The 14,866-nt window shown below is 45.5% G+C and overlaps 1 protein-coding gene across 1 annotated transcript in view; it reads right to left on the bottom strand.

The window, feature by feature from the left end:
* ARHGAP10 (Rho GTPase activating protein 10) overlaps positions 1-14,866 on the bottom strand; it is a 116,195-nt gene that overhangs the window by 62,069 nt on the left and 39,260 nt on the right. Inside the window, exons 11-13 of the mRNA XM_083367776.1 lie at positions 13,942-14,023; positions 12,720-12,762; positions 11,512-11,577 (exon numbers count right to left, since the gene is read on the bottom strand). Of these exons, the coding sequence (XP_083223902.1) occupies positions 11,512-11,577; positions 12,720-12,762; positions 13,942-14,023 (191 nt within the window). The remainder of the gene's footprint in view (positions 1-11,511; positions 11,578-12,719; positions 12,763-13,941; positions 14,024-14,866) is intronic.

Below are 14,866 nucleotides of genomic sequence, written 5' to 3'. Positions count from 1 at the left end.
CGCAGGAGTCTTCTCCAGCACCACAGTTCAAAGGCCTCAATTCTTTGGCGCTCAGCCTTTCTTATGGTCCAACTTTCACTGCCATACATTGCAACTGGGAAGACCATAGCCTTGACTATACACACTTTTGTTGACAGGGTGATGTCTCTGCTTTTTAGTGTGCTGTCTAGATTTGCCATGGCTTTCTTCCCCAGGACCAAGCGTCTTTTAATTTCTTGGCTACAGTCCCCATCTGCAGTGATCTTGGAGCCCAGGAAAATAAAATCTGTCACTACCTCCATTTCTTCCCCGTCTATTTGCCAGGAATTGAGAGGGCCAGATGCCATGATCTTGGTTTTCTTAATGTTAAGTTTCAACCCAAGTTTTGCACTCTCCTTCTTCACCTGCAACAAGAGGCTCTTTAGTTCTTCTTCACTTTCTGCCATTAGAGTGGTATCATCTGCGTATCTTAGGTTGTTGATATTTCTTCCGGCAATCTTAATTCCAACTTTTGATTCATCTAGCCCTGCCTTTCTCATGATGTGCTCTGCATATAAGTTAAATAGGCAGGGCGACAGTATACAGCCTTGCCGGACTCCTTTCCCAATTTTGAACCAATCAGTGGTTCCATGTCCAGTTCTCACTGTTGTCCATGTGTAGAGCCGTCTCTTGGGTTGTTGGAAAAGAGTGTTTGCTATGACCATCGTATTCTCTTGACAGAATTCTATCAGCCTGTGCCCTGCTTCATTTTGTACTCCAAGACCAAACTTGCCTGTTATTCCAGTTATCTTTTGGCTTCCTACTTTAGCATTCCAATCCCCCATGATGATAAGAACATCATTTTTTGGTGTTAGTTCTATAAGGTGCTGTAGGGCTTCATAGAACTGGTCAATTTCATCCTCTTCAGCACTGGTGGTTGGGGCATAGACTTGGACTACTGTGATATTGAATGGTTTGCCTTGGATTCGAACTGAGATCATTCTGTCATTTTGAGGATTGTATCCTAGTATTGCTTTTCCTACTCTTTTATTGACTATGAAGGCTACTCCCTTTCTTCTGAGGGATTCTTGCCCTCAGTAGTATACCTGATGGTCATCTGAATTAAATTCACCCATTCCTGTCCATTTTAGTTCGCTGATACCTAAGATGTCAATGTTCAGTCTTGTCATCTCTTGTTTGACCACGTCCAGCTTGCCTTGATTCATGGATCTTACGTTCCAGGTTCCTATGGAGACAAAATCTTTACAGCATCGGACTTTCCTTTCACCACCAGACACATCCACAGCTGAGTGTCCTTTCGGCTTTGGCCCAGTCGCTTCATTCTTTCTGGCGCTACTAGTACTAGCCCTCTGCTCTTCCCCAGTAGCATATTGGACACCTTCCAACCTGAGGGGCTCATCTTCCAGCGTCATATCGTTTTGCCTTTTGGTACTGTCCATAGGGTTTTCATGGCAAAGATACTGGAGTGGTTTGCCATTTCCTTCTCCAGTGGATCACGTTTTGTCAGAACTCTCTGCTATGACCTGTCCGTCTTGGGTGGCCCTGCACGGCATAGCTCATAGCTTCATTGAATTACGCAAGCCCCTTTGCCACGACAAGGCAGTAATCCATGAAGGGGTCAATTAGTATACCTAGTTTTATAACATGGAAATGCTAATACTAATGATATAGCACAGACATGTCAAACACAAGGCCCGGGGGCCAGATCCGGCCCGCAAAGTGGTTTCATGTGGCCCGCGAAGCCATCCTGGAAACAGTGAGGGAACGGTCCCCACTGCCTTGGCCCTGGCCCAGAGACCCTCCTTCTGCCAGAGACCCTCAGATCTGTCCCATTCCTGCCCGGGCCCCCATAGGCACCCTTGATGCCAACGATGTAGAGCTGGCCACGCCCACCCAGTAGGCCATATGCACTCTAGCCACGCCCACCCAGTAGGCCACGCCCACCCGGCCCCTTGAGGGCAACCGCAATGATGATCCAGCCCTCAATGAAATTGAGTTTGACACCCCTGATATAGCAGGTCTGCATCTTTTAGGATATGTATTTCCTGAATTGCTAACAGTAAACACAATCAAGAAAATAATATGAATCAAGCCATAAGAATATAATATTAAACCATTCCACTCTTCACTCAATTCACTCGTAGAGTGAATCTTGTATCTCGAACGAAATCACTCCCTTGCTCGTCAGAATCAAACTGCTGGCAGCTGGCAGAATTAATAATAATAATAATAATAATATTTGCATTTGTATACCGCCCTTTCCCTGAGGACTCAGGGCGGTTTACAGGGAATTAAAATCGAAACATACAAAAGTTAAAACCAATTAAAAAAGCATTAAATTCACCCTGTAGATTAAAACCCCAGTTAAAATTTTCTCCTCAGCCTGGGCCCGAGAGCTCAAAGAGCCAGGTCTTCAGGCCCCGGCGGAATGATCGGAGGTCAGGAGCAGTCCTCAGCTCTACCGGCAGCTGGTTCCAGAGGGCAGGCGCTCCCACCGAGAAGGCCCTATCCCTGGGTGTCACCCGCCGGCAATCTCTCACCGGCGGAACCCTGAGCAGACCCTCCCTGTGGGAGCGCACTGGGCGAAGGGCATTTGATGCCGGCAGCAGGTGTTCCCTCAAATAACCCGGACCCAGGCCATGTAGGGCTTTATAGGTGATAACCAGCACCTTGAATTTCACCCGGAGGGCAACCGGAAGCCAATGCAGCTCGCGGAGTAGAGGTGTTACATGGGAGTATCGGGAAACCCCCATTACAACTCGCGCGGCCGCATTCTGCACCAGTTGAAGCCTCCGAGTGGTCTTCAAGGGCAGCCCCATGTAGAGAGCGTTGCAGTAGTCCAGACGGGAGGTCACAAGCGCATGAGTGACTGTGCGTAGGGCGTCTCGGTCCAGATAGGGGCGCAACTGGCGCACCAGGCGAACCTGTGCAAAAGCCCCCCTGGTCACGGCTCCTATGTGATCTTCAAAATTGAGCCGTGAATCCAGGAGGACGCCCAAGTTGCGAGCCCTATCAACGGGGGGTAACACCTCACCCCCCATCGTTAGAGGTGGAATAACTTGGTTAACCCGAGACGCCGATATGCACAGCCACTCAGTCTTGGCGGGATTGAGACGAAGCCTGTTTCTCCCCATCCAGACCTGAACCGCCTCCAGGCACCGGGACATCACGGAGAGGGCATCACTGGGTTGGTTCGGGGTGGAAAGAAAAAGTTGGGTATCATCAGCGTACTGGTGATACCCCACCCCAAAACCACGAATGATCTCGCCCAGCGGCTTCATGTAGATGTTGAACAGGAGGGGCGAGAGAACCGACCCCTGAGGGACTCCACAAATGAGAGACCTCGGGGCGGATCTCTGCCCTCCTGTCAACACCGACTGCGAGCGGCCCCGGAGGTAGGAGGAGAACCACCGTAAAACGGTGCCTCCCACTCCCAGCCCCCTGAGACGCCGCAGCAGGATACCATGGTCGATGGTATCGAAAGCCGCTGAGAGGTCTAATAGGACCAGGACAGAGGAGCAACCCCTGTCCCTAGCCCTCCAGAGATCATTCACCAGCGCGACCAATGCCGTCTCCGTGCTGTGTCCAGGCCTGAAGCCCGATTGGTACGGGTCCAGATAATCAGTTTCCTCCAGGAACAGAGGGAGCTGATGCGCCACCACACTCTCAACAACCTTCGCCAGGAAGCGAAGGTTGGAGACTGGACGATAGTTGTTTAAAACAGCCGGGTCCAAAGCAGGCTTCTTGAGGAGGGGTCTCACCACCGCCTCCTTCAAGGCGGCAGGGAAGACACCCTCCTTCAAAGAAGCAGTTATTACTGCATGGAACCAGCCTCGTGTTCCCTCCCGAGCCGCATAAGCTAGCCAGGAGGGGCACGGATCCAACAAACAGGTGGTGGAGCTCAGTCTCCCCATGATCCTGTCCACATCATCAGGGGAAACAGGGTCGAACTCAGTCCAGATAACGTGCTCAAGACCGCCTGATTCCTCCACATCAGACTCTGCCCAGTCAGAGTCCAAGCCGGTCCGGATCCGAGCGATTTTGTCCGTCAGATGATGACTAAACTCCTCGGCTCGTCCCTGCAAGGGATCCTCCCTCACCTCCTGGTTAAGGAGGGAGCGAGTCACCCTAAACAGGGCGGCCGGGCGATTATCTGCGGACGCGATAAGGGCGGCAAAGTAGTTAGACTTCGCCGTCCTTATCGCCGCAAGATAAGACCTTATGAAGGTTCTTAACTGCAATCGGTCGGGTTCGGATCGGCTGGATCTCCAACCGCTCTCTAGACCTCGTCTCCGACGCTTCATCTCCCGGAGCTCCACAGAGAACCATGGAGCCCAACGGGATCTGCGCCGAGTCAGAGGTCGCATGGGTACAACACAGTCGAGTGCCCTGGTGGCAGCCGTTTCCCAGGCCTCCACCAGAGCATCGACTGGGCTGTGGGTAAGGGTGATAGGTATCGGCCCAAGCGCCCTCTGGAACCGGTCCGGGTCCATTAGGCGCCTGGGGCGGAACCACCTGGTCGGTTCCGCCGCCCAGCGGCGGGGGATGGCATGACGGAAAACCAGCCTCAGGAGGTAATGATCTGACCATGACAGAGGGGTGATGGACGGAGAACCCCCTCCCAGATCATCCAACCATTGTCCAGACAGGAACACCAGGTCGAGAGTATGATCCCCCTCGTGAGTAGGGCCCTCAATAACCTGGGTCAGGCCCATGGCTGTCATGGAAGCCATGAACTCCCGAGCTAACTCCGACGACCCCCCCAGTGATGGCAGGTTGAAGTCACCCAGGACTATAAGCCTGGGGAACTCCACCGCCAACCCTGAGAGGGTGTCGAGCAGCTCAGGCAGGGCTGTTGCCACACAGCTGGGCGCCAGGTATGTGAGCAACAAGCCCAGCTGAACCCGAGGACCACATCTCAAGAGGAGGGATTCACTCCCGGCCATCTGGACAATGGTGGCCTCCCGAGGACACAAAGTCTCCCGAATAACCACTGCCACCCCACCACCCCTGCCCTGAGCCCGTGGCTGGTGCAGCACCCGGAAACCTGGCGGGCATAACTCGGTGAGAGGCACCCCTCCCTCCGAACCCAACCAAGTTTCCGTGATGCACGCTAGATCCGCACATTCCTCCTCGATCAGGTCACGGATGAGGGGAGCTTTGTTAACTACGGATCTAGCGTTAAAATAGACCAACCTGAGCTCAGGGGCCTGATCACCCTCATCCCCGGGTAGGAGGGTGCTAACCGGAGGGTCGGAGCGCGCCACCGCTCGGAGATAGCGGGGGCGCGATCCCAGATGTTGATATGGCCCTCCGCGCAAACACCTGCTGCCATACCCTATCGCCGTGGGGATTCGATGCCCCACCCCCACATTCCCAGCGCCAGCAGCCACCTCCCCCGACCCCGTCCCGTCGGGACCTCTAACAGGTCCAGACTGAGTGCCGGTTATAGATTCCTTCCCCACCCTCCCCCTCCCTAACCTCTTAAAATAACCGGCTAAGAATCTTATCAGGGGCCTCTTAGCGCGTCTTAACTCGAGGCCCCTGTCCAAGCCCAACCACCTCTCGGAGTCCCAAAGCTTGGACCCGTCATTAAGGGGAGTATGGAAACAGGCGACAGGTCGCGCCCATGAGGCAGGAACCGCCCTAAGGGCATACAAGTCCGCTTCGGAATAACGATAAATCATATTGCGCTCGAATAGTCTCTCAGGGCCGATGTTGCAAATATATCAAAAGGATTGCTCGTTGATGGTACATAGATGGAAAAAGAAAAAGTCCAGTGGACGTATCTCTCAATCTGCAGAGCCATCTCAGCTCTCACCTGAGATGGAAATCCAGAAGACAACCTCAGCCGTCCTCTCACTCCGGCTGAGGCATCTGACTGGAGCAGAGAGAGAAAAAGGGGATCCTGAGCCAGGCCCACCCCAACTGGTCTCTCACACCAGTGAGGTGGACGCTGACAAGTCCAAAACCGTCCTCCCACCACGGTTCGGTCCCGTCCACATTAGACTATCAATAGGGAGATCTTAATTCCCATCAGGTACGGAGCCAGTCATAACACCTGCCTGGCAACAAAAAGTAAAGGACAAGGAGGCCAAGCCTCTTATTGATCCTCACACCGCCAATCAGCGCCGTCAGTCAATGCCCGTCCGCCAGTCCAAACCATCTCCAACGGAGGAAAGAGGTAGTCCCAGCAGCTATATTGAATCAAAAAGTTCGCTAGCATGTCCGCCGAGGCCGATGACCAGGCCCACAGTCTGCAACCACCATCCGGGAGGAGAAGGAGGCTCCGCACCGCTGAAAACGGTGCCAGCCAGCCGATGGTAGTAGAAGAATCTCCGTCCGGTGGGATCATCGCCGCTGCCCCTCCCACAACAGAGGGTATCCACGGCGAGTAAGCAGAGAAAGGAAGACAGGCAAAGCGTCCCGGGCTTCCCGGCGCTGTAATAGTGCTCGGCGCCATAACGGAGCTCGGCAGGTCGGCAGGAAATTCTCAGCGCTGCTCGTTCGAATCAGCAGGCCGCTGGTTGGGGGGGGGGGCTCGGCGTCACGAAAAGCAGCGCCCAGCAGCTGTTCCAACAATCCCCAGTCCCCAAAGCTGCCTCAGCCCGCGAGCAGATGAAAACAAAGCAGACGTCCCGAGCTTCACGACGTGGCAGCGCTCAGCGCCATGATGAGGCTCAGCAAGTCGACAGACAGTTCTCGGCACCGCTCGCTAGAATCCACAAGCCGCTATTTCGGAGGGGGGGGGCTCAGCGCCACAGAGAGCAGCGCTTAGCAGCTGTTTTAAAAACCCCCGAGTCCCGGAGTAGCCACAGCCAACAGCAGCACGAAGTCGCCTCAGCCAGCAGCAGATGAAGAAGCAGGGCTGACATCTCGGGTTTCACAGCGTAGCAGCGTTCGGCGCCATCATGAGCCGGCAGGTTGACAGGCGGCCGATATCAAAAGCCGCTAGCTCGAAGGGGGGGGGATCAGCGCCGCAGAAAAACAGCGCCCAGCAGCTGTTTTTAGACCCCCCACCCCCAGAATTGCCTCGACATACCGTGGGCTTCCCCGAGCTAAATCCTTTGAAGCCCTCAAAGAGCGCCCGAAGCCTAAGTTGCGGCCGTCGCCATCTTGGGCAGAAAAAAAAAAAAAAAAAATTACCTGCAATACAGGTAGTCCTCGAGTCCAATGGAGCCTGCCCATTCCACTCGTAACTTGAAAACTTGTAGAGTGAATCTCTTTCAAGGTATGAGATCACTCCCTTGCTCATTAAAACACATGCGGCTCATTAAGCAAACATGAGGTATCTCAGGGTGGAGAAGGCTGTGGAGGGCCTAGTGCTAGAACAGACCCCAAGGCCTCCACGACCCAATAAGATACCTTATGCTTCCCCCTCCATCCCTTCCTGCCGCACCAGACTCACCTGATCCATCGCCTCTCTGCTGCAGGTCCACTCAGGTCTGAGACCAGGGGATGCTTTCACAGCCCCCCAACAGCCCAATCCAGGTTCTAGAGGCCTTTTCTAAGCCGCTGCCACCCAGATCTGAGGCCAGAGAATGCTTCCGCGGCCCACCAATGCCTGATCCAGGCGTCGGAGGTCTTTTCCAGGCCGCTGCTGCCCTGATCTGACGCCAGGGAACTCTTCTGGTCCCCCATGGCTGATCTGGGCCCTGGACGCCTTTTCTAGGCCTCTGCCACCAGAAACAGGCTGCCAAAGGGCTACATAAGCATCCCCTGGCCTCAGATCCAGGTGGCAGCAACCTGGAAAAGACCTCCAGAGTGTCGACTGGCCATCCAGTAGCTGCGGAAACATTTCCTGGCCTCAGATCCAGACAGCAGCAGCCTGGAAAAGGCCTCCAGAGCCCAGATTGGGCCACGGAGAAGCACGGAAGCATTCCCCGGCCTCAGATCTGGGCGGCAGCAGCCTCAAAAAGGCCTCTGATGCCCTTATCCAGCCTCTGGAGGCACGTAGAAGTGTTCCCAAGCTTTGGTTCCATTCTCTGCTGCAGAGAACAGAGGCCTAAAGTATCATGAGATCACGCAAGATCAGTAGCGTGAGATCTTGCCCCACTGAACTTGCGTGATCTTGCATTACTTTAGGCCTCCATTCTCTGTGAACACACTGAAGGCTTGGAGCAGCCAAGAAAGCGAAGGATCTCAATGTTTGCAGGGTGAGTATTGAAGGCCTAGTACCCTAGGGAGACCTGTGGCGGGGGTGGGGAGGATGGGAATAACCCAGAGTGAATGTTGCAGAGCCACTGCGGACTTGTGGAATTCCACTTGTGGATTCATCCAGCAAAGCTGGCTGAGGAATTCTGGGAGGTGAAGTCCACAAGACTTAAAGTTGCCAAAGCTGAGGACCCCTGATTTAGGAGATCCACTAAAATGTACTGCTAGCTTATCCTAAAGCAGCAAAAGCAAGCTATAGCCATTCAGATGTTATTAGACTTAAACCCAATTTGCCTAGCCAGTGGCCAATAGTTGATAAGATACAAACTATAGTCCTAGGAAGTCACAAAATCTCAACTCTTCTTCTAATATTTTGTAGAATAAATATTGTTAATGTATTTACGACAGTTTTCAGTAGTCTATAGAGCTATTTTCAAAAGTCATTTCAAGATTTTTATTATGTTCCTTTCAATTCCTCACTAGTGAAAATCTTGTTGTAGAACTTCAAGGAATGATAGCTTACTGCTGCCATCTATCTTTCCAGCAATGAATTATTATAACTAGTGCAGAAAATGGATGAAAGCTTTTAAAATATTTGGGAAGTGGAACTATGAATTCTCAGAAGAGGAAGAAAAATAAGTATTATCCACCTCAAATAGAATTGCTGATGATACAGACAAATTAAGATTATATGAAATATTTCTCAGGTAATTGGTATAGAAAGCACAAAAATGTACTATGTATCCGATGTCTCAAGAAATCAAAGTGATTAAACAAGTATCAAGTGTTATTTATTTCATTTTATTTGTGCCCTAATAGGTCACCAAATGCCTCAAAAACATTCATAATGACAGTATTTAATATTTTATTTTGCATGGCAAACTTCCCATATCAAATCCTTAGCATTTTCTAGATGATACTGGGGGAAAAAATCCTATAATGAAACCCTAGAAACCCACTGCTACTCAATGAAGGTCCTATTCAATTAATGAAGTGATGCTAAGAAAGAAAGCAACTTCCTATTGGCTGAGAAAACTAGAAACTCTTTTTTGACATTTGGATAGCATAGATAGCTATGGTAAGATAAAGTTAAGATAAATGTAGATTTTAAAAATATTTATGTTCAACAAGCAATTCTTAGAATATGGGATAAGTATAAATTTAGATTTTGCTTAATAAAAATTTTATGGTTTCAGCAGAACCATTTTATAGATGAGAAATTATAAGTACACCTAAATTAATTTACTGAGATATAGTAAAAATTTTTTTAAAGATTTAAGGATAATAAAGCATGTGGTTAAAAGGACTGACATTATGTTCTAGCCTTAAAAAGAATTTTTATAAGATGATATATATTTATCATCAGAGACACTATCTAGAATATACTTCGAATCTTGCTGGAATATGAACATCAAGAGAAAAAACAATGTCTACACTTGTGGTTGATTGGTAAACCCTTATAGATTTTTATATGGGAAAAAATGCATTACGACTGGTAATTTAAAAAATGGATAACAGAAAAAAGTGAGGGTATTTTGTAATCAGAGTAAGAGATACTTTTGTAAATGTACTCATATTTGCTGCAAAGAAAGTTGGAAATCTTATATCATATATTAGAGGGGTCCCCAACCCCCGGTCCATGGACCGGTACCAGGCCACGGCATGCCAGTAACCGGTCTGCACAAACAAGCAAACCCTCATCTTTGGGATGCAGGCAGCACACAAAGCCACACACTCTCCAGGCCGTGGAAATAACATTCTCCACAAAACCCGTCCCTGGTGCCCAAAAGGTTGGGGACCTCTGATATATTATATCAGAGCTTCCTACTTTCTGCCTCTTTTTTCATCTGTATTTGTTTCTTTAACCAGCAGCCAAAAGAGTAACTAAAAGGAAGCTAAATAACCTGAGCACATCTCTCCATTCCGTGATGCTAAAATCTGATGACATGCCAATAAAGAAGCATGTTTTTTGCTATCATAAAGTAGGAAACACAGATTTAACATACACACAAAAGCCTAGCAGTTACTTGCTTCAGAAGATCTGGAGATGAATCAACTGTAAGAAACTAGAGAAAAAAATATCCAAGAGAACCTGTGCTTGCTTTACAACTTATTTCCTTAGCAGATCCAAAAAATCTTCAGCAGTCATTAAGTGAATACATAGAAAGACATTGTAATATTTCAAAGAATCAAACATTTCAATTTAGCTATCTGCAACTTTCAGAGATAGATAGATAGATAGATAGATAGATAGATAGATAGATAGATAGATAGATAGAGATAGATAGATATAGACAGACAGACAGACAGACAGACAGATGTCAGAGAAAAAGAAGACCAGAGGGGATCTTTTACATACAAAAAGCTTTTTTTTCTGTATTAAGTATTACAACAAAGCTTCATAATATTTCACAAAAACAATTCTATACTACACACACTTTCAAACATAGGAAGCCAAAACATAAAAACAGCTCCTAAATAGAGCAGTAAATTATAAATACAGCTCTGAACCCATGTATCAGTTACGATAGCACAGAATTACATGAAATGTAAAAATTCAGCCAATTTTCAAGAGTAACTTTACAAGTCATTATGTGTCAGTTTTAGATTCTATCTAATCATATATTATAAATTTCATAAAATATGTTGAAATGCTATGTGCAATTTTTTAAAACACTATTTTGTCTCTTCCCCAAATCATCTTTTCACTTCATAGGTAGACATCATGACTCCTTTGTTTTGATACACAGATGGCAATGGTAACAAGATGAGTGTTCTGCACCAGTTGTATAAAATTTGCAGAATAAAATATGCCTGTAAGTCAGCAACTCTGTGAAGTTTCCTTTTTTGAAAAAAAAAAGTATTATCTGCAAATAATGTTGCCGAGAGGAAGGGGGAAGCTAGATTTCCCCCCCCCCCAAAAAAAAAACAGTCTAATGGCTTTGGGTTCTTTCTCTGACAGCATGCTTGCTCGGAACTGCTGGAGAAAAAAGGATACTACAAGACCTCTGCCTTCCTCCCATGAATCCAATGACTTTGAGCCGTACTACTACAAAAAAAGAAATCTAATTTCCCTTCCTCTCAGTAATTGTGAAAGAAAGGTACATTTGTGCAAGATGTAGGAAGACTGTAAAACATAAAGATGGTCAGGGATGGAAAAGCTCCCTGTTCACGATTTACTTGGAGTCTTAAATAGGTAGCCATAGCAAGAAAGCCATTAGGGCTCAAGGATTATGCTCATGAAACAGCAAAGCTGACTAGAAGTTGGAATGTTCCCACTTTTTTACTCTGCTTTTTTCCCGTGAATATTAGAAGATTCATTATAGCCAAGATGGAAGATTATTTATTTCTGTTCAATCCATGAATTCTTGTCTTTACCTCTTCTTTCAATAGCACTAATGCATTTTCTGAGAACTGAGAATCCAATCTTATCTAGCTGTGTACCTAAGAGGAAAAAAAGGAAGATATTTCAGATCTTTAAGCAATATTTTCCATTTTACAATAAAAGATCATCTATAATTGTAGCTATCATCTATAATTGTATTATAGCTATTCAAACAATCTACCACCGAAGCAGGAGATGGGTTTTAAAACAATATATATTACCACAACATATGGCTATTGGGTTTATTATACAAACAACCCTCTCCAATTGTTTTCTCCCTCTGTTTATATTGCATCTAGCTGTATAACAAAATTAAAATATTACTTTGAAAAGAACGTTGAAATATGCATACAAAACAAAATATTCTTTATTAATGAGCACTTATCCAAAAGGTATTATTTTTGCAATTTTATCCTGCTACATTAACAACAATAAAATGATCACTTGTTCATTTCCAGTGATATTCAGTGGAACCTCAAAATTATGAACTGAAATTTAAATAGATTTAGATTTCGATCCTGAATCAAAATGAGGAGGCATCAACTCACTGAAAGCAAACAGAGCTGTTTTCTAAAACACAGACTGAAGCAAGTGTTGAATAAAATTGGAACACAATTTTATTTCAAATGATTTTTTAAATTTCTTAGCTGGAATAGTACAGGTAGACCTTGACTTCATTTAGTGAATGTTCAAAGTAATAAAGGCACTGAAAAAGTGACTTATGACCATTTTTCACACATACAAACATCCCCATGGTCACAAAATTCAGATGCTTGGCAACCGATTCATATTTAGGATAGTTGCAATGTCCCGGGATCATGTGATTCCCTTTTGCAACCTTCTGAAAAGCAAAGTCAATCGAGAAGACAGATTCACTTAACAATTGTGTAACTAACTTAACAACTGCAGTGATTCACTTAACAAATTTGGTAAAGAAAGGTAATAAAATGGAGCAAAATTCACCTAAAAATGTCTTGGTTAACAGCAAAAATTTTAGGCCCTATTGTAGTTTTAAGTTGAGGACTACTTGTACACAGATAGAATAAAATTTGTTTGTTTAACAAATTTATTTAGCCACTCAACTGACATGTGAGTGATTCTGGACAGGTCACAACTTTTAAAAGATCCAGAATAAAGTTACCTTCAGAAATTATTCTTGAAAATTTAATTTTAATATAAAGATTGTTTTAACTCTACTTACTTCCTTCTTTTGGTGCATTGGCCTTGTTCAAATTGAGAAACACCTAACAAAACAAAACAAAAAGAAAGATAAAACTTCTAACTGCACTCAAAATACAGTACAAGCTTTTAGACATTTGGGTAAGGAAGAACTCCCCACTCCATTAAAAGACAAAAATGGATTGTTTAGAATTGAATCAAAGTACTAGTTGGTCAGTTAATTTCTTTGTAACTAACAATTTCTAACTTTCATCTGTTTCTGCATGCATAAATAAGCATATTTCTGAATGGTATAGATAACCAAGGCAAGTTACGTTAGGATCAAGCCAGATGACTGGAATTCAAAATTCACTTCCAAAGTCCAAATAATGGCATTAGATGTAGAGGCAAATCAAAACCCTCCTGCAGACATTATCTGGAACTAGAGGAGAAGTTGCTTTTAAGTGTCAGCAATTAGGACTGCCCTTACATGCTAGCTTTTAGGGTGTTAATTTTGCTAATGTATGCACTGCAGGTGTAGATGCTGTTAGATTAAAAAAAAGGCTGTGGTTAGTTGAAGTCCTGTGAATTGGACAAACAAGACTAATTGGATTAGCCTTACAAACCAGAGATGTGTCTGTCATCCCTCCTCTAAATTCTTAAGACTTCTGACAAATTTCTATAAAACGGTACATGTTAGTTTAAATTACAGGTTATTTTCCTGATTAGCAGCCAAAACTCTGTAAGGTATACCCAAAAGTGTTCTGGAAGCAAAACTTTTGTTGTCCAGTGTTAAACTTCATTTGTAAACAAATTTACTTTAGAATAATTTTCTTCAAAAACGATAACAACAAAATAATGCTGCAACAGTTTGGGAAAAATTTAATTCAAAAAATCCAGTAACATTTTTTTATACTTTTAGCCTATGTTCAGTTTATACATTACAGTTTTTCCTCTTAGAAGGAATATTCATTTATTCCTAGGTATATTTTTTTGCATATATTTCCATATGTACATTTAAAAACACATAAACATATACGCATATATACCTTTAAATCAGAAAGTTCCATGCAATTGATCCATAAAATTCTATGCCAATATGCACACATTAGTATTTAACAGTGATATGTTTTATCATTTTGTTATGTAAGCACATAATGCATAATCTATATCACACAAACTATATAATTAATAGTAAATACAGTCCATGTTGTATTAGTAGTCTCTCCATGTTTATTTATTTGTAAAAATCGTAATGCTCTTACAGTTTCCTTCCCATCTAAGGCTTCAAACCACATGTTCCTGTCCTCTTCTGAGAATGCTTGCAGGGTCAAAGGCATACCAGGTCTGGAAAAGTATTTAAAGTTATTTAAACCACCACTAAGCACTAATTTTCATATGAAGTAATTTTTTTCATCATAACACTACAAATGCATCATATCCATCTTTGAAACTATCAGATATCTTTGAAACTGTAATGTAATTCATAGTGCTAAGTGAAAATAAAAAAGCATACAAGCCAAAACCAAGCATGCACAAACACACACACACTTACACAGAAACAATGATTTAGCATAATACATGAAAAAAGTCATTATATCTCAACCTGAAATTCTGGATAGCCTTACTAAAGTTAATTGAAGTCAACCACAAAAGACATTTTAATTTAGACCAATTTGGAGTATCTGAGGTAAAAAAAATTAGAAAAAGCCATGGTGGCGCAGTGGTTAGAATTCAATATTGCAGTCTGACTTTGCCAACTGCTGGGAGTTCGATTCTCACTAGCTCAAGATTGACTCAGCCTACCATCCTTCTGAGCTCAGTAAAATGAGGACCTAGATCAGGGGTGGCAAACCTATAGCACATGTGCCATAGGTGGCACGCGGAGCTGTCCCTGTGGGCACGCACGCCATCACCCAGGAAGGAGGCAGGGCCAGGCTCCTCCCCTCCGCTTCTCCACGTGCGCCTGCACTTTCTTTTTCTCTCTCTCTGTACTCTTGAGTTGGAGCAGGTGCAAGAGCTGGGCGGATCAGGGCTGGATGGTGGAGGCAGCTGCCAGCGTGTGTCCAGGTAAGCCTGCAGAGTGATTTTGCGGGGGGGGGGGCTTGGCCAATCCAGGCGGCAGAGGCCTTTTACAAGCTTCTGGAGCTCGGATTGGGCCGCTGGGGTGCTGCAAAATCGCCCTATGGC

This window comes from Vipera ursinii (genome assembly GCF_947247035.1).
Source record: "Vipera ursinii genome assembly, chromosome: 7".
NCBI classification, from domain to species: domain Eukaryota; kingdom Metazoa; phylum Chordata; class Lepidosauria; order Squamata; family Viperidae; genus Vipera; species Vipera ursinii.
The sequence above is the reverse complement of the archived record's forward strand: the minus strand, read 5'-3'. Positions and strand labels throughout refer to the sequence as shown.